General features: G+C 35.7%; 1 protein-coding gene across 4 annotated transcripts in view; it reads right to left on the reverse strand.

Annotated features, from left to right (window-relative positions):
• yrt (erythrocyte membrane protein band 4.1-like yurt) overlaps window positions 1-25519 on the reverse strand; it is a 192606-nt gene that overhangs the window by 21687 nt on the left and 145400 nt on the right. For all 4 annotated transcript variants that reach the window (XM_069824478.1, XM_069824486.1, XM_069824461.1 and 1 more), the window contains 2 exons: window positions 17679-17754; window positions 10944-11010 (listed from right to left, as the gene is read on the reverse strand). In XM_069824478.1, the coding sequence (XP_069680579.1) occupies window positions 10944-11010; window positions 17679-17754 (143 nt within the window). The remainder of the gene's footprint in view (window positions 1-10943; window positions 11011-17678; window positions 17755-25519) is intronic.

The raw sequence follows: 25519 nt of genomic DNA on the forward strand, positions 1-25519 counted from the left end.
TAAATTAATAATGGCAATATTTTATTTGATGGTGCTTTCGACTATAGAAGTCATTCAGCGTGAAAATTCAATGTGAATGACAAGTTTTGCCTAGAGTCCTCCATCAGGGATAGATGGGGCTCTTTACATTCCATAATGCTGAAACATGGAACTCTCAACTTTACTTCTCTCCCAGAGGAAGCCATGCTCCCTAAAATCCAATGCCATTGGCTAGTTTGAACCTGTGAACCTCGCATCAGTGGTTAGATCACAGAGGACAATATATTGTGCAAATTATTCAACTAAAGTTCTTCCCAGATATCATATTATAGGTAATCAAAACGTCTCTTGGAGCCTTACATAAAGCTGATGTGAAATTCAGAAATTTTTTTTTTTTTCATAATTACTCCACATGAGCGTAATATAAAGCTAATATTAGTAGATTCAGTATTTTGAAATTAAAGGACGAGGAAACTAAGCAACGTTATCAGGTTGAAATTTCAAATAGGTTTGCCGCTTTAGCAACTGCTGACAAAGATGAGGAAGGGTTAGATGTTAATAGCGTGTGGAACAATATCCAAGATAATATCACAATTGCAGCTGAGCAGAGCATAGGTTATCATGAAACTAAGAAAAAGAAACCATGGTTTGATGAAGATTGTTCCATTGTAGTAGATAGAAGGAAACAGGCAAATTTGAAATTCTTACAGGATCAAATTGTGGAGAATAGAGATAATTATTTCAATGAAAGACGGGAAGCAAGTCGTACACTTAGGAATAAAAAGAGAGATTACTTGAAGGAAAAATTGAATGAGGTAGAAACAAATAGTAAGAATAAAAACATTCGAGATTTATATAAGGGTATAAAGGAATTTAAAAATGGATATCAGGCAAAGGTAAACGTGATCAAGGATGAGAATGGTGACTTACTTGCAGACTCTCATTCAATCCTGAACAGATGGAAAAACTATTTTGGGCAATTAATAAATATACATAGGCCAAATAGAAATGATCAGGACGAAATTCAAATACAAACTGCTGAGCCATTCATACCGGAACCCACACTTTCTGAAGTCGAAATTGCGATAGGAAATCTGAAAAAGTACAAGTCTCCAGGTATTGATCAAATTCCAGCAGAATTAATACAAGAGGGTGGAAGGACATTATCTAGCGAAATCTATAAACTTGTACTTGCAATTTGGGAAAAGGAAATTGTACCAGAACAATGGAAGGAGTCCATAATCGTAACTATTTTTAAGAAGGGGGACAAGACTAACTGTAGTAACTTTCGAGGAATATCACTTTTGTTGACGTACAAATTTTGTCGAATATCCTTTTGAGAAGATTAACTCCATATGTAGATGAAATTATTGGGGATCATCAGTGTGGTTTTAGGCGTAATAGATCGACTATTGATCAGATTTTTTGTATTTGACAGATATTGGAGAAAAAATGGGAGTATAAGGGTACAGTACATCAGTTATTCATAGATTTCAAAAAGGCGTATGACTCAGTTAAGAGAGAAGTTTTATATAATATTCTTATTGAATTTGGTATTCCCAAGAAACTAGTTCGATTAATTAAAATGTGTCTTAGTGAAACTTACAGCAGAGTCCGTATAGGCCAGTTTCTATCCGACGCTTTTCCAATTCACTGCAAGCTAAAGCAGGGAGATGCACTATCACCTTTACTTTTTAACTTCACTCTAGAATATGCCATTAGAAAAGTTCAGGATAATAGACAGGGTTTGGAGTTGAATGGGTTACATCAGCTTCTTGTCTATGCGGATGACATGAATATGCTAGGAGAAAATCCACAAACAATTAGGGAAAACGCGGAAATTCTAGTTGAAGCAAGTAAAGCGATAGGGTTGGAAGTAAATCCCGAAAAGACTAAGTATATGATTATGTCTCGTGACCAGAATATTGTACGAAATGGAATTATAAAAATTGGAGATTTATCTTTGGAAGAGGTGGAAAAATTCAAATATCTTGGAGCAACAGTAACAAATATAAATGACATTCGGGAGGAAATTAAACGCAGAATAAATATGGGAAATGCGTGTTATTATTCGGTTGAGAAGCTCTTATCATCCAGTCTGCTGTCCAAAAATCTGAAAGTTAGAATTTATAAAACAGTTATATTACCGGTTCTTCTGTATGGTTGTGAAACTTGGACTCTCACTCTGAGAGAGAAACATAGGTTAAGGGTGTTTGAGAATAAAGTGCTTAGGAAAATATTTGGGGCTAAGCGGGATGAAGTTACAGGAGAATGGAGAAAGTTACACAACACAGAACTGCACGCATTGTATTCTTCACCTAACATAATTAGGAACTTAAAATCCAGACGTTTGAGATGGGCAGGGCATGTAGCACGTATGGGCGAATCCAGAAATGCATATAGAGTGTTAGTTGGGAGACCGGAGGGAAAAAGACCTTTAGGGAGGCCGAGACGTAGATGGGAGGATAATATTAAAATGGATTTGAGGGAGGTGGGGTGTGATGATAGAGACTGGATTAATCTTGCACAGGATAGGGACCGCTGGCGGGCTTATGTGAGGGCGGAAATGAACCTTCGGGTTCCTTAAAAGCCATTTGTAAGTAAGTAAGTAAGTGAGTGTAATATATGTTTTAAAACTTCACTTCTCTTTTTTTTTTTTTTTTGCCATATTCCTCCCTCCCAAAAATCACATTTTCTCTCTTTCTAATTATGCATAATGTAAGGTAGTATTTTTCTATAAGCTCCAGTAGACTGTCTTAAGAAACAGCAAACACTACTTTCTAGTTTTTCCATATACAGATGATTCAGGAGGAATAGTAAATATTTCAGTGGGTTGTAGCAAGGATTTTTCTGAGTAAAGAAGTTCATATAAACATGTATCCAATTTTTAATGAGTGTGAGACAGGGTCACTCATAGGAGGGAGGGATGGATACCATTCAAGTGGGGAATAGGATGATTTGCAGATACTTTTTCAGAGAGAGGAAGATGAAAATATTCACAAAACATATTTTGTTACATGAAAGAAGAACTCTGTTAAATCACGTATTATTGAAATAGTAATTCGTTGCTGCACCTCTAAAATCCGCTGTGTGGTTTTAAAAAGATTTTGCAGGAGAAAGAAAAAGCATTGCCACTTTCAGTCTCTCGATTTTCAAAGCTACTTTCGATATAATTTCATCATTTTTCATATACTGATTGAAATTATATCGAAAGTAGCGTTGAAAATCAAGGGAATTAAAAGTGGCAATGCTTTTTTCTTTCTCCTGCAAAATCTTTTTAAAAACACACAGTAAATTTGAGATGTAACGACGAATTATGTTTTCAACTAATCATAAGAAGTAGACTAGCTCACTTTCATTTGTTGGGCCACGTCAACAAACAAAATCTTCGGTATTGGGCCTCAGAAAATCCTCGAGAAATGCATCAGCAACCTCTTCACAGCGAGTGTGTTATTGTTTGTGTGCTGTTGCACAATTTGGAATAACAGAGCCACATTTTTTTGAGGAAGAAGGATGCACAGTCACTGTTTCAAGAGTGTACAGCTCGTGAGGGCAAGCATTATTCTGTAAGATGGTAAAATAAAACTTTGAATAGCATGTGTTGCTGCTTTTATTTAGATTTAAAATCGGGGGAGATCATTCTGCCAGATCCTGTATAAGGAGCAGAACAAATACCAATGAATATTATGATACCCACTGATAAATATCATTATTATTTATTACTTTATTCCCTGTTTTAGATAGTTTTCCGCTATTTACAAGTTTATATAAGAAACAGCAATGCCAAACAGGAACAATAAGTATTACTTATGAATGGTAATTCATGTGCGTTTCATATTTGTACAACCCTCGTAGCATCTATGACTAGAACCTTCATGTCTTGCATAGCATTTGTTAACAATCTGTCTGGACTAGTTTCAACCCACGTGCTATTCTGTGGGCATGCCTGTCATACATAGTCAATAGTATTGTACCGGTATATAGTAATTTGTCATTCCTTCATACTGTACAACATTCAAACAACTGTATCTCCACACCCATTAAAAATTGGTTACATGTTTATAAATGAACTTTTTTACTCAGTATAGACTATACTACCATACTCTAAAATATTTATTATTCCTCCTGAATCACTCTGTGTGTAATACATTTCCCCTCGCCGTCACCCTGCAACATTGCTACAATACTTGCCTCAATACACAGGACTTTCAAAGTTTTGCTACAGCCAAATTTTCAGTTATCTTCACATGAACATAAACTGCGATCTATTAAATGAAATTTAAAATCTACACAATATCTTAATAAAGGATAGGGAAACAGATAATATGTCTCATCAGCATCTCACATTTTCGTGTTTATAAAGGTAAGCGATATAAAATGGAGAAATAATAACGGCAGTGTTATGTGAAGTATTTACACATACAGTTGTAATCCCCTGGTAGAGGAGAAGAGAAGGCCTGATGGCCTTATCTCTACCAGGTTAAATAAATAATAATAAATACAGCCTGCAAGTATTTTCAAATGGTAAAAGTAAACAATATTCTACTACGGCAAACATAGCTGAGAATTAGGATGATTGAAAATTATAAAATACCAGTGAATTTGATATACAGGGTGTTAAAAAAAGTATACAATATTTTAGGAGGCGCTAGTATGCATAAAAACAAGAAAATAATGTCTAATAACATGGGTCCTATAACACATACTTTCTGAGATCTGAACACTTGTTCACAGGAGGTGCTCAATGTGACGTCCATTCATGGCAATGCATTTCTCTGCCCTTTGGTGTAAGGAATCACGCACTCTTTGAAATTTACCACAACGAAAAGTCTAGGAGATTTAGGTTTGGGGAACGAGCAGGCCAAGGTGTGGGGCCTCCCAGACCAATTCAGCAGTCCTGAAATGTCAGCGTCAGATGTTCACACACATTGCAGAGAAAATGTGCTCGTGTGCCATCGTGCATGAACCACATCTGTAGTCTTTGCTGACATGACACATACTCCAGCAAGGTAGGCAATACATTAATAAGAAAGTCCTGATAACGAGCCCCAGTTAATCTCTGTGGTAGCACGTATGGCCCTTAATCTATTGCCAAGAACGCCTGCTCATACATTGATTGAGAGTCGGTACTGATGCCTTCTGTCTTCAACTGCATGGGGATTTTCATCAGCCCACACATGCTGATTACGAAAATTCACATCATCATCTCTGCTCAACCCCGCTCATATCTGCAATCAGACTTTTGTTTTCAGTATTTCTTGCGACATATCAGTATTCCATGCCAGGGGTGTCAACTATGGTATGTTTATCTGGTAGTCTGCTGTATTGTAGTGCATAGGAATGCATTGCCATGAATTGATGTCACATCGAGTACCTTCTATGAACAAGTGTTCAGATCTCAGAAAGTATGTGTTGTAGGACCCATGTTTATTAGACATTATTTTCTTGTGTTGATGCATACTATCACCTCCTAAAATATTGAATACTTTTTTTTAACACACTATATATTCTATCTATGTTAGATTTGTTACTGCTGCTCGGCACTGTGTTCACATATAATAAAGAACAGCAAATAATTATGATATGTTTATAATGTAGTGAACGAAATAAAAAAATTACAGAATAAAATAAACAGACCAATTAACCAAAATATCTCGCTATAGGCTACCATAAACGGCACAATAGGGAAGAAATGGTACAGACACGTAATTAAAAAATAATAATAGAACGGCCAAAATCATTTCAGGTATACTCAGAAGAGGCTTTTTAGATGAAGATTTGTTTTCAAAACCTAGAATTGTCAGTAAAGTAACAGTACAGCCGAGTGCACACAGAATCAGATGTGGAGCAGCACGATGCAACATTCTGTCTGTTGGTACTTAACTCCCACTGATTTCTTATGGTGTGATGCACACAGAATGAGATACTACAAAATGGTTGCAAGCAAACACAAGGAGACGTTGGATAACTGCTTGCATTTGATGGCGAGCAGAGAATCTGCTGGCTGCAGCTTACTGTGCATGTGTGAGTAGCCATGTCCATGACTGAAAGCTTCCACTATCTAAATGACATTTCATACAAGTTGAGAGGATACGAAGGCATTTCTTTGCCTTTCTACTTGCCTGAGTCTGTCAGTGACATAGTGGTAGCTGTTACCTCTTATATCTGCACCCCCAAAGCTGTATACACGAAAAAATAAAATATTAAATAAAATTAGATAAATATAAAATACAGTCATATAGATGTTCGACAATTACATGTTTGAATAATTTTAGTGCCATTCTTACAATATTTTTAATGTTAATTTATATTATGAAGTTAGGGAGAGCGACACAGTGCAGAATGTATGACGTAGAGTAGCTACTAGAGGTGAAGATAACATTTATCTTTTGCTCTCAATAGCTTTTTAATGTGCCAGGTGATTTGAATAGCAATAAAAATGAAGTACAAAAACTTAGACTTTCGAAATATAGATTACTGGTACTGGTACTAATGGACATTCTGAAGAAACTAAGGAAAGACAGGAGGCTGTTCAGTAACCTATATATAAAACAAGAGTCAAAGTCAGGATAGGAAGTGAAATAGGGAGAGGAGTAAGACAAGGATGCCCTTTATCATCTACACTGTTCAACATCTACTTGGAAGATTTGGTGAAAAATTGTTTTCAGAACATGGGAGAGGTATAAGTAGGAAGAAGAAGAATAAAGTGCATGAGATTTGCTGATGATATGATGTTGTTAGCAGAAGAGGAGACAATACTAAGGGATATGCTACAGGAGCTAAATGACAGCTGTGAGCAGTGTGGGGTGAAGATAAATGTAAACAAGACGAAGATCATGGATGTCGCAAGAAAAATAAGGAAGGTAAACGTCCAAATTCTAAATGAGGCAGTAAAGCAAGTGAACAGCTTCAAATATTTGGGATGTACTATAAGCAGTAACATGAGCTGCAGCCAGGAAGTCAAAAGGAGGATAGCAATGGCAAAGGAAGCTTTTAATAGAAAAAGGAGCATCTTCTGTGGACCTCTGGAAAAGAACTAAGGGACTAGTGAAGTGCTTTGTGTGGAGTGTGGCACTGTATCGGGCAGAAACATGGACATTACGACGAAATGAAGAGAAACGAATAGAAGCATTTGAAATGTGGATATGGAGAAGAATGGAGTGTGTGAAGTGGACAGACATAATAAGAAATGAAGTTGTGTTGGAAAGACTGGGTGAAGAAAGAATGATGCTGAAACTGATCAGAAAGAGAAAATGGAGTTAGTTGGGTCACTAGCTGAGAAGAAACTGCCTACTGAAGGATGCACTGAAAGGAATGATGAATGGGAGAATAGTTCAGGGCAGAAGATGATATCAGATATTAGACGACATTAAGATATGTGGATCATATGGGGAGACTAAGAGGAAGGCAGAAAATAGGAAAGATTGGAGAATGCCTGCCCATAGGCAGAACACACACACACACACACACACATATCCAATTCCAAAACTGTTCAAATCCATTTTTTTTTAAATTGAGATAATGGCGGTTTCGTCATCTACCTAAATGTCTCTAGCAATTTTCTAATGAATGTTGTGCCTAAATTCCCTCTTTCCTTCCATAAATAAGCTTCAAATATGACGAACACTGCAAACAATTAGGAAAAAAGTTATCTGTTTTTGGCGTTTCCTGAAAATTGTTAAGAATGGATGTAGACAGTTTTGGAATTGGAGGCTTCATATATATATATATATATATATATATATATACTTATGTACGTATGGTACAAATTTTAAATAATGAAATTTATCACTGTGTTGTAAGTCAATTAGTCGAATGTTTCTGAAATGGATAGTGACATCTTCTCCTTCACTGTTGGTAGAGAGTGTGAGTAAAGGGGAAAGGTCCAACAACCAAACTGAAAATGGAATTATAGATAGGCTACTATTGTTGCGTAGTGACCATTATTCAGAATGGAGCTCGATGCAGATAAATTAGTTGTTTCAATACAGATAGATATGTTCTGTACAATCCCACTTTGAAACAATATCATGACAACAATGTGGTTTCTAAAATGTGGGAGGAAATTGCAAATAATATGAAAGCACCAGGTGAGTAATACTTACTTACTTACTGGCTTTTAAGGAAACCGGAGGTTCATTGCCACCCTCACATAAGCCCGCCATTGGTCCCTATCCTAAGCAAAATTAATCCATTCTCTATCATCATATCCCACCTCCCTCAAATCCATTTTAATATTATCTTCCCATCTACGTCTCGGCCTCCCTAAAGGTCTTTTTCCCTCCGGCCTCCCAACTAACACTCTATATGCATTACCAGGTGAGTAATAACTAATAATAATTTGTAGTAGGTCCACTTCTCTGCTCTATACTATACTCATTATTGCTTTAATATATTTCATTATTGTGACTCATGAAGTAGTCATAAACATACACAATGACGTTTGTGCACTATATTTATAATGTACTTACAGTAAAATAAATCATTAAGTATTAGGTGTGCTTAGGAAATAAACCAAATACAAAAAAATTTCTAATACAGTCTTCATTCACTAAGACCATTTTCTAGGCTAGTACAGTTTTCCAAACCCACACAACCAGCAGATCAGTTGTCGAGAGCAGACAGTGTCTGATACAGACAGTCTTCATTCACTGAGACCATTTTCTAGGCTAGTGCAGTTTTCCAAACCCACACAACCAGCAGATCAGTTGTCGAGAGCAGACAGTGTCTGATACAGACAGTCTTCATTCACTGAGACCATTTTCTAGGCTAGTGCAGTTTTCAAACCCACACAACCAGCAGATCAGTTGTCGAGAGCAGACAGTGTCTGATACAGACAGTCTTCATTCACTGAGACCATTTTCTAGGCTAGTGCAGTTTTCAAACCCACACAACCAGCAGATCAGTTGTCGAGAGCAGACAGTGTCTGATACAGACAGTCTTCATTCACTGAGACCATTTTCTAGGCTAGTGCAGTTTTCAAACCCACACAACCAGCAGATCAGTTGTCGAGAGCAGACAGTGTCTGATACAGACAGTCTTCATTCACTGAGACCATTTTCTAGGCTAGTGCAGTTTTCAAACCCACACAACCAGCAGATCAGTTGTCGAGAGCAGACAGTGTTAAGCTGTTGTGAGACATTGTCAAACACTGTAAAGCAAAATGTCACATCTGATTTTGTGTGCACCTGGCCTAACATTTTAACAAAATAATATATTCTTAATCAAGAACGTTTTACCTAGTTCCCATTGTTATGGTGAGGATATACACATAACACATATACCTGCACATACATAAACACGTACTCATCCATAAGCACCCACATATGAAAATAAAACATACAGAAGAACACATAATTCGTTAACATCTCTAAAATAAAACTGTTACAATAAACAAGTAACATCACTGATATTCCCTGTTCATTTGTTAATATATTTTTAGCTCAAGTGACTGGCAAAATATGAAATTCCCCCTATGTGTCTCAGAAGGTAGAAATAGCATTACCTGAAACCTATACCAGTTTAATAAACTGACTTAAATCGTTTTTGGTAGTATCATGTTCTCTAGATATATGATAAACAATTGTATCTGCAGTTGTGTTTTATATCGTTAATTCCATCTCTCGCATGTGTTTTTGAAGGGTAGAGCCGTTGTTTACAATCTTCAGGGCCAAAATCTGGGATCAGTGGCTTTTAGAGAACTGGAAAATATGTCACAGTGCTGGCTGGCAGGCCAGACATTTTCTTATGGGTCTGTGATAACATGATGATAGAAGAGAAAAGAAAATTCTTCAAAATTCCCCAACATCGTCTTTATCACAGAGTCCAATGAGTCATCAGAAACTGAAAAAAAGTCTCTGGCAAAGTGCTACACATTTGGCTCATACAGTACCGAATTTTAAATAAAAGGTATCTATTTTCTGTCGAACTATTTAATGGAGGTAAACTGGCTACATTTAATGTAGAATTATACGAGGGTTGGGGCATAAGCCATGGCAACTATTTTTTTTTTCATAAGTTAAGTGATGGTATCACGAGATGTAGATGTCGTATGTCTTATGTCATATGGCATCCAGAGTATGTAGTCGCATCACTAGATGGCAGTGTCACATATGGTAATTGCACAGATAGCAATGTGAATTCAGTTGTGAGTCGACCGCTGTGCCATTCATCCATAATACGAGTATGTGGTCACATCACTACAGGGATGGCAGTGTGATATACGTAGTTATCGCACAGAAAGCGATGTTACGCATAATGCAATTGTGAGTCGATCCCGGGTAGAATGAATGTGGGTGGGTATGTGTGCTGCAATGTTATTCCAATTACTATAATAAACACAAGAAGCGTATTTGATCCCTACCCTACCTTATCCTACACATACTGTCCTTTCAAGTAGCATGACACTGTGTCGTTTATGGATGTTTGATCCCTGCCCTACACTACCCTATTAGTACACATACTCTGCCCTTTCATTTGCATATTTAAAAATTTCGAACTGCGCCCATATTCTCACAAAAAAAAAATAGTTGCCATGATTTATGCCCCAACTCTCGTAATTAGGTACAAAAAAAAAAAAGAGTCCTCACTTACTTGTATTATATGAATTATATAAAATGAGCATTTATGAGTAACATTTTAACTATATTGTAGTTAAAGAATTAAGTGGTCAAGATTGGTGGGTATTGTAGGAAGCAAAGCAAGTCAGTGTATACATTTTCATTCAACCTTTTAAGGATGGTATACTCTACCATCAAAAAAATATCTGATGTCATAATCTTATTCTTAAAAGAAAAATGGAATCATCTATGAGATTACACACCACCTGTTATGTTGACAGAATATCATTATGTAGTCCATCAGCTAATATTGTGTATGAATCTAAACTCACATCATTCAACCTTTATCGATGTGTAATATTTTAAGTTTTTGATAATTAATATTATTCCAATTTAAAGACTTACCACAGAAACAAATGTCGCACTGAGAGTGTCCAGTGGCAGGGAGTCCACATAAAGCTGTTGCTTTTTACTGCAACACAGAATATGCAGTGTTCTCAAAATTTGTTGCAAGATGTTCACATTGAAGTTAAATAGTATAAACATCCACTATAACTGGAGGAAAAGAGAGAGCATTATGTGCCCAATATGACCACCGTTCATGATAAGGCAGGCATCAGCACGTTCCCTGATTGAAAATCACACATGTTCAAATATCTCTGATTTGTCTCTAATGAGTTAACCAGAGTTTGTTAATATTATCAACAGAGCTAGAATACATAAAATATTTCAAATACACCCAAACAAAAAGTTCAGAGGATTGAAATCAGGGGACTTGGGAGGCCATGGTATTGGTAAGCCATGGTCAATACACCGATTGAAGTTCGTGCACAAGAACTCTCGAATGTTAAAAATGAAAGTGAGTCTGTGCTCCATAATGCATATACCACAGCAGTTGCCTTTCCCAAAGATGAATTTCAAAATATCGCATGCATGTGCATGTTGCAAAAGATGGAGGTACGCACGACCATAAAGTCTGCTAAGTAAGAAATGAGGTTGCAAATGTACGAGATGTATTCAGTTGGTGGTCACAGTGATGACATCACATCTAGGAAACAGTTGGTTTCCGGATTATGTTTATTAAAACTTTTTTGTCTTGTTTAATTGTCCTCTAGTCACTGCTGCAGTTTGTACCTATGATTATGAAACACTCCATACAAGTTACAAAAAGTCTTTCGAAAAAGTTGATATTATCTAACTAAAAATGATACCACACAATGAAATGTAAACAAAAAAAAAAAAGTGAAACAACATAGATAGAAATAAATGTTTCTACTTGCAGATAACCAAGTTATTATCGAAAATTCTGAAGAAGCTTACAAAGAAGTATACTCACATCAACCAACACAGAGAAACCTGTATGTATAATTCTTGTTTGTATGGTTTTCTTGAATACATTGTTCAATTTGTAAAGTTGTAGGAAGCAGTGCCTGTTAGTTAGTGCTATCACGGCTAGTCTTTAATCCAGACAGCCTGGGTTCGATCCCCAGCCTGATTGTTATGGAATTCGTGGTGAATAAAGCAGCTGTTGCAGAGGGTTTTTCTCGGAGTACTCCCATTTCCCTCTTTTATTACACCAACACTCTCCATCTCTCTTTCATTTAATTTATTTACCAGTAATTATTTCTGTAAGTTTTACTTTGTTTTTAGTTAAGAAATGCCCAACTAAAATGTATAATAATAATAATAATAATAATAATAATAATAATAATAATAATAATAATAATAATAATAATAATAATAATGTTATGAGGACGGGTGAAGAAAAATTATCAAAAGAAGGCACTGAAACTTGAAGTAAATGGGAAAAAACCTGTTGGAAGACCTAGAACAAAATGGGAAGATCAAATTAAGATGGATGTTGAAAAAAAAAAGAAACCTTGACAAGTAGTAGAAGAGAAAAGCCGAGAGGACCGTGACAGATGGACGATGCTCTCATACTCATCTCCACAACCAGGAACACGAGTTTAGATTAATAATAATAATAATAATAATAATAATAATAATAATAATAATAATAATAACAATAAACTTGGACTCTCACTTTGAGAGAGGAACATAGGTTAAGGGTGTTTGAGAATAAAGTGCTTAGAAAAATATTTGGGGCTAAGAGGGATGAAGTTACAGGAGAATGGAGAAAGTTACACAACAGAGAACTGCACGCATTGTATTCCTCACCTGACATAATTAGGAACATTAAATCCATATGTCTGAGATGGGCAGTGCATGTAGCACATATGGGCGAATCCAGAAATGCATATAGAGTGTTAGTTGGAAGGCCGGAGGGAAAAAGACCTTTGGGGAGACTGAGACATAGATGGGAAAATAATATTTAAATGGATTTGAGGGAGGTGGGATGTGATGATAGAGACTGGATTAATCTTGCTCAGGATAGAGACCAATGGTAGGCTTATGTGAGGGTGGTAATGAACCTCCGAGTTCCTTAAAAGTAAGTAAGTAATAATAATAATAATAATAATAATAATAATAATAATAATAATAATAATATCCCCCAATTCAGGTGTTGGGGAAGGACACATGAAGCAACCCAACAGACAAGAAGTGAACAGGAGAAGAGTTTGGGCCAGAAGAAGATACCAGATGATAGAGAACATTAAGATATATGGATCATATGTGGAGACTAAGAGAAAGACAGAAAATAAGAAAGATTGGAGAATGCTGGGTTTGCAGTGAAAGACCTGCCCTTGGGCAGAACACTACGAATAAAATTAATAATAATAATAATAATAATAATAATAATAATAATAATAATAATAATAATAATAATAATAATCTGTAATAGTTAAAAGTAGGATGGGGTGAAGTCTTAGAGATAGTTTCCAACACTCATATAGGAAGGGCTTGGGGCTTTGGGCCCTGGGTCTTCTGTCAGGGCTGAGAGAGCATGGTTCATCTATCAACATCGAATTAAGGACTGCCACTCAGGCCATCTGTCGGACTTCGACAATCATTCCATATACAGAGTGGTTCACTGAACTTTTTCACATCTGATAACAATGTTGCTACACACTATGCAACAAATAAAAATTACCGGTAAATTAAACTAAAGGCACATCTGAAGTACATAATGATTATTTTTTTGTGGAGATGACATTAAAGTACAGTAATGTACATAAATAAAAAATGAACGTAATTACTATGGAAAACAGAAATCCTTGTGGTGGGCAGTCACATTTCTCACAGTGAATGCTCTAGAGATTGTATTCAAAGACAAGACCATTTGCATTGCAACACTCTGTGTACACTCCATCACTGATCAATTCACTGCTGTCAGTGTTTCTACAGCTACTGCAGCACACGCAGCGACAATATAGTCTCATAGTTTCATGTTTTCTACTGTAGTTAAAATCTGCTGGTATACTACTTTTTTACATGAAATCTAATGGCATTATATCAGGCAATCTCTGAAGAGGACTACCTCTTCTCACTCAACAATTTGGGAGTAGTCATTTTAGTATATTTTTTGCACTAAGGCATTATGAGTAGAACATAGGTCATGCAGATACCACATCATTTGATGCAAATTCAGCAGCAGACTTGCAAACAATATGGGTAAGGTGTGTTCCAAGAAACGCCTGTATTTTCGACCTTCAATTCTGATGTCAACATTATGAGCATTGAAGACATAGGGAGGGGTGCTTTAGAAATTGTTTTTATGTTTACTCACCTCAGTGACATTCAAACAGCCAGTAAACTAGTCACTTGCTATTGGGTATAGCTAACCCAACAATAATTACAATACGATTGGATTTCCATTTGAAATTATGAATTTGATCTTTATATCTAGAGCATTATTTACATAAATATTTTGTAACGTGCATCAGATGTCCCCTTCGTTATAATTTAATTTCTATCTGTCGTTTTGTGTAAAGCAACAGCTAAAAATGTTATTGGAGGTGAGAAAGTTAAATCAGCTATTTCATATAGGGCACACAATGGACACTGCAGAGCTTACGCTATGTTGGAGAAAGTAAATTCCAGAGCTTATGCTATGTTAGAGAAAGTAATGAGAGAGGCATAATGTGTTTGGAAGTGGATACAGAACCGTTTTCTTTGAAAAGCTAAGTTTGAACATAGAAGGCATACAACAGGAACTATCACCTAGAAAAAGAAAGAGCTGTAGATACTGTAATAACATTCTCTGTTTATGGGAACAATTCTTTAACTTAATTTCTTGTTTTATTATGTTTTCACTTAATGTTTCCCCACAACTACTGTTTCCTTGCATGCATCAGTTTTCTTCTCAGTCCCTTAAAAACCAATTGATAGACGTTTCACTGTACAATATGATAATTTAGCATGGAAATACACCCATCAAAATCAAAAGTAATGACATACATAAAGAAACGAAATGGTAATCAATAATACATGACTAGAATAACTGCATGCTTAATTACGAAATGGTAATCAATAATAAATGACTAGAATAACTGCATGCTTAAATATTTACAATGTGATCTATCTTCCATGAATGAAAAAAAAATTATCTTCAAGAACTCACAAAATTTGTTAAGCCAAAAATACATAACTTATCTACACTCTAAAAGCAGTAAATTCTGTGTGAAGTAGTTGCATTTAAAGAGCATATGGGACATAGCTCAGTCAGCTAAGGCGCTTGCCTGTCGATCCAAAGTTGCACTCGGGCATGGGTTCGATTCCCACTTGGACTGATTACCTGATTGGTTTTTTTCCGAGATTTTCCCCAACAGTAAGGCAAATGTAGGTAATCTATGGTGAATCCTCGGCCTATCTCGCCAAATACCATTTTGCTATCACCAATTCTATCGACCTAAATAATCTCATAGTTAATATAGCGTCATTAAATAACCAAGTTAAAAAAAAAGCACAAGGGAAGAATTTTATAAGTCCAAAATTAACGATTTTCTGTTTTAGATGTCGTGTAATAGCTGAGGTAGTGTAGATTTGTGTAGTTTCACAGTACAGAACAACAACCTCATTAGTCGAAAGAAATTTTAAGAATGATAATCCAAAGACAATAGGATATAGAGAGTCTTGAAACTTTTAATTTGCTCGCTTGTAAAAAAAAAGTAAAACGTGACTTATCAGTAGGCCTGTGACATTGGAGCATGTTTACAGTGAAAGAAAGCCAACTCACTCCAGGATATACACAGAGTCTGCAGCACCGCTCTGTCTTGTACAGTACAGTCTGCAGAAGAGATTAATACACACATCTCTCTCAATTACTTTCTATCTTTATTTAACTTCATTTCAACTATTAGAAAATTCCATTCAACACATGTGGGCTTAGTTGTATTGTCTATTGTGTGTTTAGTTTGTAATTACAGTGAACAGCAAGATGCATTCTCAAAGCGAATGAGTGTCTACTACTGTCTAGTATGGATTTGAATTCAGAAAAGCTGAGAAACGACAAGGGCATATGTGAAATATTTGACATCATTCAATTTGACATCTGAATTACCTGCAGTGTATTTGTCATCCAACAGAATATTAGCTACCTGACAGAGTGAACTGAACCCATTACTTTTTTGTAATACATATTTCATTTTTGTTTCAGACTTTGTTGCCTACGTCGTCTTGTATACTATTTAGTTTAGACACAATATTATTCATTACTGAAATTTGTTCCACCAGTTTAACTCCACTCTTTTCTAAACTTTCAATTGGATGAGGAATAAATCCAAAATTTGATACAATATAATGACAATGTTGTTCAATACTCGGGTCACAAAGAAGTAATTGAACCTTACCTATAAAAGCTGCATCATTCTTATCGAACAATTCTATCACCTTCTTTACGCTGGAAAAACGTTCATGCAAGTATCTGCATGCTTGCAGCCGGGACCCCCACTGTGTTAAAACAGGAACAGCTGAAGAGGCACTCCAGGACACTCATTCCTCAATACAGTAACATGAGCTGGAGTTTTTACAAATAATTTTTCACATTTGCAACTAATCTATTGACTTCTGGAAATGGCGTCTAACATCCTCTGCTGTTCTGTGGCATGCAGGGTGAGACAAGTGATGTGTACCATCTTTTTGTATGCTGTTTTCAACGTAGTTAATGCCATTAACATATAGCATGCTGCATCGGTAACAATCAGAAGTACTTTGTCATGCTTTATACCTTAGGGCCATAATAACTGCATTACATGTTGAAAACTCCACATATTGTAGAATTGTTCATAGCATTTATCACATCACATCACAGTAGGTATGATCCATCAAGGTCCTCTGGATTCAGACAACAACAATCACATTAACTACATGCCGCCCAACAGCATCCGTCGTCTCATCAATTGACACCCAGATGTGTTCGTTTGTTAGTTTACATCTGATCTCAGTAATGCATGTGTTGTAAATTTTCTCGACGTAGAACTTCCGTAACATAGTCTGATGTGGAATTTCTCTTCTAGTGTATTTCTGTAAAACTCACGGAATGCCATATTTGCGAGTTTGTTAAATGGTATGTCGGCAGGTATAAATGCCTCACACATGACTTCATAAAATGTTGAATTTGATATAGGGTCCTTCTGCACATTTCCTTGTTCCAGTCCTTTATGTTTCATTGTACTTACGTGCCTTTGAACATTATATTCCTTGTTTTTAGCAGATGTAATGTTGACGTTGCAAAGTTTATAATACAGATCCTTATTTAGAATGCAAAATATATCTGCACCATACTGTGAAACTAAATATTTTAGTTTCCAAGACGTGTTTCTTTCCTTCTGAGCCATACTGCGGAGTGCACTATACTTCATGACAGTTTGTATTATATTTGAATGAACTGTACTGCGGTGCTTGTGTTGTCTCCATATACACATATACTTGCGTACTCTGTGTATATCGTGTAGTGAATTGGCTTCCTTTCACTGTAAACATGTTTCAATGTAACAGGCCTACTCATCAGGTTTTTCCCCTGCACTTTTCATTTGTATCTATCTTGAAATAAATATCACCATTATAAAGAGCAGTTAAAAATACGCTGGAATTAGAGGTTTAAAAAATTTAAGAAAGAAAATGAGAGAGAAAAGATTTTTTAATAAATATGAATGTTACTAAAACATTTTCTAACTGTAAACATATAAATCTCTATACTAGGTTGTCAAATGTAGATAGTTAACTTCAGTTAACACTTACCCATTGAGGAGATTTTTCTCGTCTCTGTTTGATTCTCCTGGAAGTGGCGTTTTCTTCAGCTCCTCTTCCACTTTGGCTTAAAAAGAAAAGAGGCAAATCTATTACTACTAAATACAAAAAACAGTTACCTCTGATTGAGGTACTGGCTGATATGTATATCTATTTATCAGACAATACATCTCACTTGACGATATGTGTCAGAGGAAGAACAATTGTTTGTATGCATCTGAAGTCTGATTAGTGGAATATGTAGCTAATCGGCGATGTATGCATATGAGGGGGAAAGGAACTGGTCACCCTACCACATTATCTCCTGACCTAGTTGCCTCATAAGTGATGCCTTATTGTTGTTACTTACGAGGTCCAAACTTGTCTTCAGACAATTGACTAAACAACAAAAAAACAGTGTATTTATTAAATAAATAGACCAAGTTTTATTTTCCTGAGCACTCTGCAAATAGGTAAGATTAGCAAAGCAGTATATTATTATGACAAGAGTGTATTCTTTTTAAAGAGCATATGCACATCTATGCCATCCCTGTAACATCAATAATTACCATTTAATCACTATCACTTAGAGAGACAGAAAGTTTCGTGCACCAAATTTTTGGACATCAAATTATTCATCTTTACATAAAACATACTTGAAAAATAATAGATTGCAAAAAAGCAGATAACTTCATTGCCAAACACTTAGATATTGGAAGACAATAACTTTAAATCAAAGAAAACTGCCACAGAAGTGTATCAAGACGTGAAAAATGTATATGGTGATGCTTGAACAGGTCTGCCAGGGTTCATGTATTTCTAAAAACGCAATGAAGCACTGGAAGGTACACTTTGTTCAAACTGACTAATTTCCACATGCTGTAATGAAAATCTGTATGACACCCGCATCATTTCGGCGCAGAACAAATGAGTAATTAAGCTGAATGTACTCACCAAACACCTTACACCAGTAAGAAAGCAGCCAGACAAATTTTTTAATCAGATTTTCACAGAAGAGTATTCGATGGAGCTTTGTGCCGCTATCTTAAAGAGTTGATCAGATGGAACATTTAGTTGGATGATCATAGTTTATTTTGTAGAACTATTATCTAAAGAATGAAATAATTTAGATGTATCCAAATAAAAGGATGAACTTCCACTTCATGGATTGTAAATGAAATACATTCATTACACATAATTCCCAAATTAAGATATCTGACTTCATTTATACAGCATACAGTTTGAATTGATACACAGTTGAACTTGGTTAGCGTCGTTTCAAAGTGCACAGGAACCAAGGCTCCTACCTGCCATACTGGGGTGGAGATTAAGTCATTTTCGTTGAAACTCTTAAAGAGTAAGGTTCTGTTCCTGTGAAATATGGTTTGCTCTAGATAGTGTAATATAGCATTGCTGTATTCTTACTACATTTTGTAACGTTTTAGAGATGCAGTTAAGCTTTTTACTAAGGAGCAGATTTTTCTTTTTTTATCTAATTTTATGTTATTATTTTGTTCATATTTTTAGATTGTTTTTGGCTGTTAGTTTAGTTTAGGGTAATCTTGAAGTGCACAATGGCCTACCTCTCCATCACACCTCTTTTTTCAGTTAGTGAGCGTGAAAGTATGATATCATGCATTAAGCAGGAACAGAAGTGCTATGTTTTCTCTGTTGTCACCCTACATATGCAATAACCATAGACTGTTGTTGAGAAGAATTTTCAGGTAGCTGGTTATGTCATTTTCTCATTTATAACAAATGCCATTTTCATTTACTGTGACAAAAGAATTTTATGGGTCAAAGACTGGAATTCTAAGACAAGATGATTGTCTTACATTAAACAGACCGATGTTAAGAAGAATTCGCAGGTAGCTGATAATGTCATTAGTGACCAATAATGTTTACAGTTACTGTGATGGTATTTTTTGGACCTACAACTGGAATTCTAAGAGAAGTGGGTGAAGTGTGGGGTCGGCCAAATTCTTTCTTCTGTTGTGCCAACACCCTTTACAAACAACAGCATATCAAGCTGTGTATCATACTGTAATCAGACACCGAGTTCAGACTGTAACTTCAGACATTCAGTCTGCGAACAGGTGTTACATACAGTACAACGGAGCAAGGTGGAAAGACAAGAAAAGTTTTAAGTATGCAATATAAAGTTAATTATTTTATAAAACAGATTAGGAGTTGTAAAAAAAAAGCTGATATATGCCATGAAGTTGGCTTAGAGGAAGAATGGAGAATGATTGACAGATGCAGTATTCTTCAAATGGAAGCAAAAAAAAAATTAGATTTCTTTAACTCATGTTCTTAATTGTAAGTATTGCATGCATTTTAATGACTGTAGCTACACTGTTGTACTTTACTTCATATCTCACTATTTTCTACAATAGAGTACAGTATTTAAAGAAATTCAGTACCGTAGACCTATATAAAGTAAGAAATTAAATTATATTACCGTACAATATACAAACTATTGTGAAGTATTTCTTTAATTTTATATGCTGTATTTTTTTTCTTATAGCGACATTTGTTTATTGCAGTATCATTTCTTTAGTCTCTTCGATGATGCTAAAACAAAATTTAACTGTATGTAATAAATAAATTTAAATTTTTTTCTTCTTCCTAGTTAATATCAGTTCTTTTGAAAACTAGTACAGTCTAAAGAACAGATTTTAATATTTGCGCCATCTTTTCATGGCATGACCCAATCAATGATGATCCCCTAATTTAAATGAAATATCCAGATGGATACATACAGTACAATACATAAATATAGTATAATGGAGAACTGTACTCATGTGCTTGGGAGCTGCTCCCAGGGAGAGTTACTGAGAATCAAATGGCACAATACTATAAGAACCATGACTGCCAATGCCCTTCATCAAGCAACAGGCCTAGAAGCCCATAAGGAGGTCCATTGCATAGCCGAGAATGGCAGTAACCACAGAATAGATGTTACTGGAGGAAAAATACAGTGGAAATTATTGATCCTAGTGTGAGGTATGAGGTTTCATCATACCAGCAAGAAATAATTCGCGGGGGGGGAGGGGGGAACTATGTTTCAGGGGAAATTTCACCAGTCAACTTAGGAAATGGTGCCTTGATACCTCTTGCTTCCAAAAAGGGGGTAGTCACTTCAACTGGTATATCAGCAACCAGCACTAGACAAACAATGAATATTGAAGATGGTCCTAATTAAAATAAAAAAGACAGAGTGGTGAAGAATCAATACTGCTTAACCTGACAGGTCTGCAGAGAAACATCCACCTTCCCATCAGATACAAGAGCAGTAATTTCATACTTCATTCCATGGTGTTACAATATCTACACATCTATGCCATTATGAAGACTTAAGTACATCACTGCTAATTTGCAGAACTCACTATTATGACCACAAGCTGCCTACTTAGTGAGTATTCGTGTCCAACAGCAGACACACTGATTTGTGGAAAGCCAAGTTGCTGGCTGACCTTGCTTTACTCCAAACAACTACTGAACGATGTTTTGTTATATTCAATATTTTGAGTCCACTTATTGTGAAATGTTACAATAAATGTTATTTTAGAGTGAAAACAAAATGCAGAATAATTGAAGTACAGCATTACACAAAATTATTATTTAATCTAAAATTAATTATAATGATTCTTTTATTTTATCTGAAAAAACTAGTGACAAATAAATGCAACAAGAGTTGAAGCTCGTATATACAACAAATGTTCAGTTAAATGATCATTTTATTACAAAAAATATATAAACAGAGTGTTAGGAAAATAAGTGTAAATATTTCTTTTTGTGATAGAAGGAAATGAAAGAAACCAAGAGCCATATATATTTTGACATATCTCGTGTTTTCACAGTTTGCAAAAGTTTGATATTTTAGGTTAAATAGTCTATAATTTATTTTACTAAACAATTTGAATGTATCAACTGTTACTTGTAGCTAATCGGTGATGTATGCAATGGAGGGGGAAAAGGAACTGGACATCCTATCCCATTATTTCCTGGCTTAGTTGCCTCATAAGTAGTGTCTTGTTGATATCATTTGTGAGGTTCAGACCTGTCTTCGTACAATTGATTAAACAAACAACAACTGTTAATGTCCTGCCCAAAGAGCAATGGTCGGCAAAGACAAGTCATATGATAGTCAGTGGTGTCACTCTAATATTTTAACAACTGGCTCTCTCTGCTAATAACCGGAAATTTAATACTTTTAATATGAAACACATTAAAAAAGGTAACAAATGACTACAATTAATGGAAAATGTCAATGCAACATGCTATTGTGCTATTGCAGAATTATGTGAAGAATAATTTATTGTAGCCTTGTAGCCTCTACAATTACACCAAGTAAATTTAACATTAAATGTTCAGCACATCACCATCACTGATTACCTGGTCGGGTTTTTTCCAAGGTTTTCCCCAACCATAAGGCAAATGCCAGGTCATCTTTTGGCGAATCCTCGGGCCTCATGTCATTTCACTACATCTCGCCAAAATATTGTAAAAAAATTGTAGAAAATGGCAAAATTGTAAAATTGTAAAAATTGTAATTATAATTGTAACCTTGCAAAATTTTGACTGTTCCACATCTTAAAGCTTCATTGCTAATGTAAGATCTATGGAATATAACAAATAAAATAAAGTAAATGTTGTTGTTGTTGTTTTCTAATGCCAGGCATTTGTCAATAAAGTCATTTGACCTCTTGCACTCCAATATTTTTCAAAGATATTATCATGGTCAGCCACTGAAGCAGAGACCTGCAAGAGAGCGATGCTTAACGATATCTGAGATCGGTTTTACCGAATGCTCTTCGTGTGTAATCGCTCAAGCTCGGGTTTGACCTCCGCTCGCTCAAGATCGCCCGGGGGATTGCTCAACTGTCAGAACGAGCGCTCGCTTCAACCACTGTACGCGAAGCAGTATGCTACAGTACTACGTAGTACAGTATTGGTAAAAATCGAATGAATTCATTCGAATTATTTGATTATCAAAACCATTCGAAATAATAGAAATATTCACAATATCACTCGATTATTCATTGACTTTGCTTACCACCACAACAAGCCGTATGAAGTTATACAAAATATGTACTTGCATAACAGAATATGTTCCATTTTATGATAATGATAAGAGCTTCGAGTTCAGAATCATATGACGCAACAATAGAATGATAAGCTTCGAATGTTCTGTGTGGGTGTTGCGTACTGACTCTTCTAACAGCCCCAGAATCTGACCCTGATCTTCATTAAATGAAACACCTGACCTACATGGCGATAAGAAAAAAGAGCGCTGCTCTCAGACTATAGACCTACGTATAGAATGAGTAATCAACATACTGCAATTTTATTGAACAATTCATTCATGTATTCGAATGATTTCATCCTACAATGGAATAATCATTATAGAAATCATTCGATTGTTCTCAACAATTATATATTTAGTGGAAATTTAATTAATTACACATTTTTCTTTGTTTAGATTGAAACAGCCTGAAATGATTTTCTGTATAAATATATTTCATTCCTACATAGTTTAACAATTAATCGTGATAATTACTGTAAATGCAAATGAAATGTTTGGTTATATTACTATAAAACGTATATAAAACAGACAAATTACATTTAATACGTGATAACTAAAAATGTCTATCGATGTATGAAATGCAAATAATAAATTAGTAGCGATATATTTTGTTTCATCTTGGACGTAATATGAACTTTACTCATACTAACTTGGAAATATTTTTATTTTTTATTTTAGTAGGTTATTTTACGACACTTAGGTTATTTAGCATATGAATGAAATGAAGGTGATAATGTCAGTGAAATGAGTCCGGGGTCCAGCACCGAAAGTTACCCAGCATTTACTCGTATTGGGTTGAGGGAAAACCCCGGAAAAAACGTCAACCAGGTAACTTGCCCCGACCAGGATTCGAACCCGGGCCACCTGGTTTCTCGCTGGCCGTTACTCCACAGGTGTGGACAATACTATGTACTTTGAGGTATTCTTATCCCTTACTTCTCCGAATTTAGTCCAAGCAGAGCTAGTAACTGCTTTCCCTTTTTTTCCACTACTCTGACTCTGCTGATTTAATTTTATTTTCGGTATATACTTTTGACATCGTGTCTTGTAATCTTTTACCATCACCAGAGACGGTGTCCGAACCTCTGCTTAAGATCGACGTCGATACTGCTGAATCATCTTCAACATTCGTTTTGATGAAACGTACTGATTAGACAAGCCTACAATTCACCTACTGCTTACTGCTACCGGAAGAGCACTCATGAACACCGAGCACTCGTCCTCAGATCCGATCGCTCGGTGTGTTTCTTTACTTCGTGATTTATCGGATATATTCGTAGATGATCGCTATTCATTCCGTCAGTACCTTCCTGGACTGATAACGATATCCCGCGCTCGCTCTGATGCAGGTCTCTGCACTGAAGCACAGATTTTGAGGTGTTCCGAATCCATTTCTTGGTTTGAGTTGCACAATGGGCAGTTAGGGGACTGATATATTCCAATTCTATGCAGATGTTTGGCCAAACAATCATGGCCTGTTACCAATCTAAATGCAGCTACAGGCAATTTTCGTGGCAAATCGGGAATTAACTGTAGATTATGATGCAGAGAGTTCCATTTTTTCCCTTGGGATTGTGTTATCAAATTTTGTTTGTTGAAGTCTAAGTATGTAGATTTAATAAATCTATTCACAGAGTAATATGTAGATTTAGTAACAGGTCTGTAACTAGCAGTGCTGCCCTTCTTTGCTAAAGCATCCGCATTCTCGTTTCCCAGGATTCCACAATGGGATTGTATCCATTGGAATACAATTCTTTTATTGAGTGATATTAATTGAGAGAGCATTAATAGTTATTTCTGCTGTTTCAGATGAAGGTGTTTAGGGGCTATTGATAGAATAGCTGCTTTGGAGTCTGACAATATAATAAAATGAAAACTTTGTAGCAACATCATTTTGTATTTTTTGTTCAGGGAACATACACTTGTTCAAAAAAAAAAAAAAAACCTCTAAATACGACTATTTTCGTAAAAGATGAGTATTTCTCCCAACCAAAAATACAATACGGTGTTGTTATTAGGTGGCAGGAATGAGTTTCTGTAAAACAACGAGTATTTTCTTTAGCTCAGAAATACAACAGGACATTACTACAAAGTGACGGTGATGTACTGAATATTTATCAACTCAATTTCTCATTTCCCGAAACATCTGTATTTTGCTTTTCTTAGACGTGCTGCTACCACCACTACTAAAGAAACTTGATCGTACACTTTAATGCTTCATTACACTACACTCATTGCTCTCTGCAAAATGACTCAAACATAAATGCAGCTTCATTCAAGTGGAACAAAACATATACAGAAGAAATAGTACTAAAAGAGGAAATGGAAATATCTTATTAATGTGCTTAATAGTGTATTTTGTAGTTTAAATTTAAAAATTAAAATTATGTTTTATTTAACGACGCTCGCAACTGCCAAGATTATATCAGCGTTGCCAGTGTGCTGGAATTTTGTCCCACAGTTCTTTTACATACCAGTAAATCTACTGGCATGAGCCTGTCGCATTTAAGCACACTTAAACTGGCCCAGGATCGAACCCGCAACCTTGGTCACAGAAGATCAGCATCTACTGACTGCACCACCCAGGCAGACTTTTGTAGTTGAAAGCCCATTCATTTTTTAAATTATGATTTTAATAACTACATTGCATTGTTGTGTATGTAGTATTAGCATTGGAAGGGAAAAGGGTAGACAACTGCCAAAGTAATCGCAGATGAGTTTCAAGGTTGCAGGCGTATCATATTCTTGTCCTAATTGTCTACAC

This window comes from Periplaneta americana, chromosome 1, assembly GCF_040183065.1.
Source record: "Periplaneta americana isolate PAMFEO1 chromosome 1, P.americana_PAMFEO1_priV1, whole genome shotgun sequence".
Lineage (NCBI taxonomy): Eukaryota > Metazoa > Arthropoda > Insecta > Blattodea > Blattidae > Periplaneta > Periplaneta americana.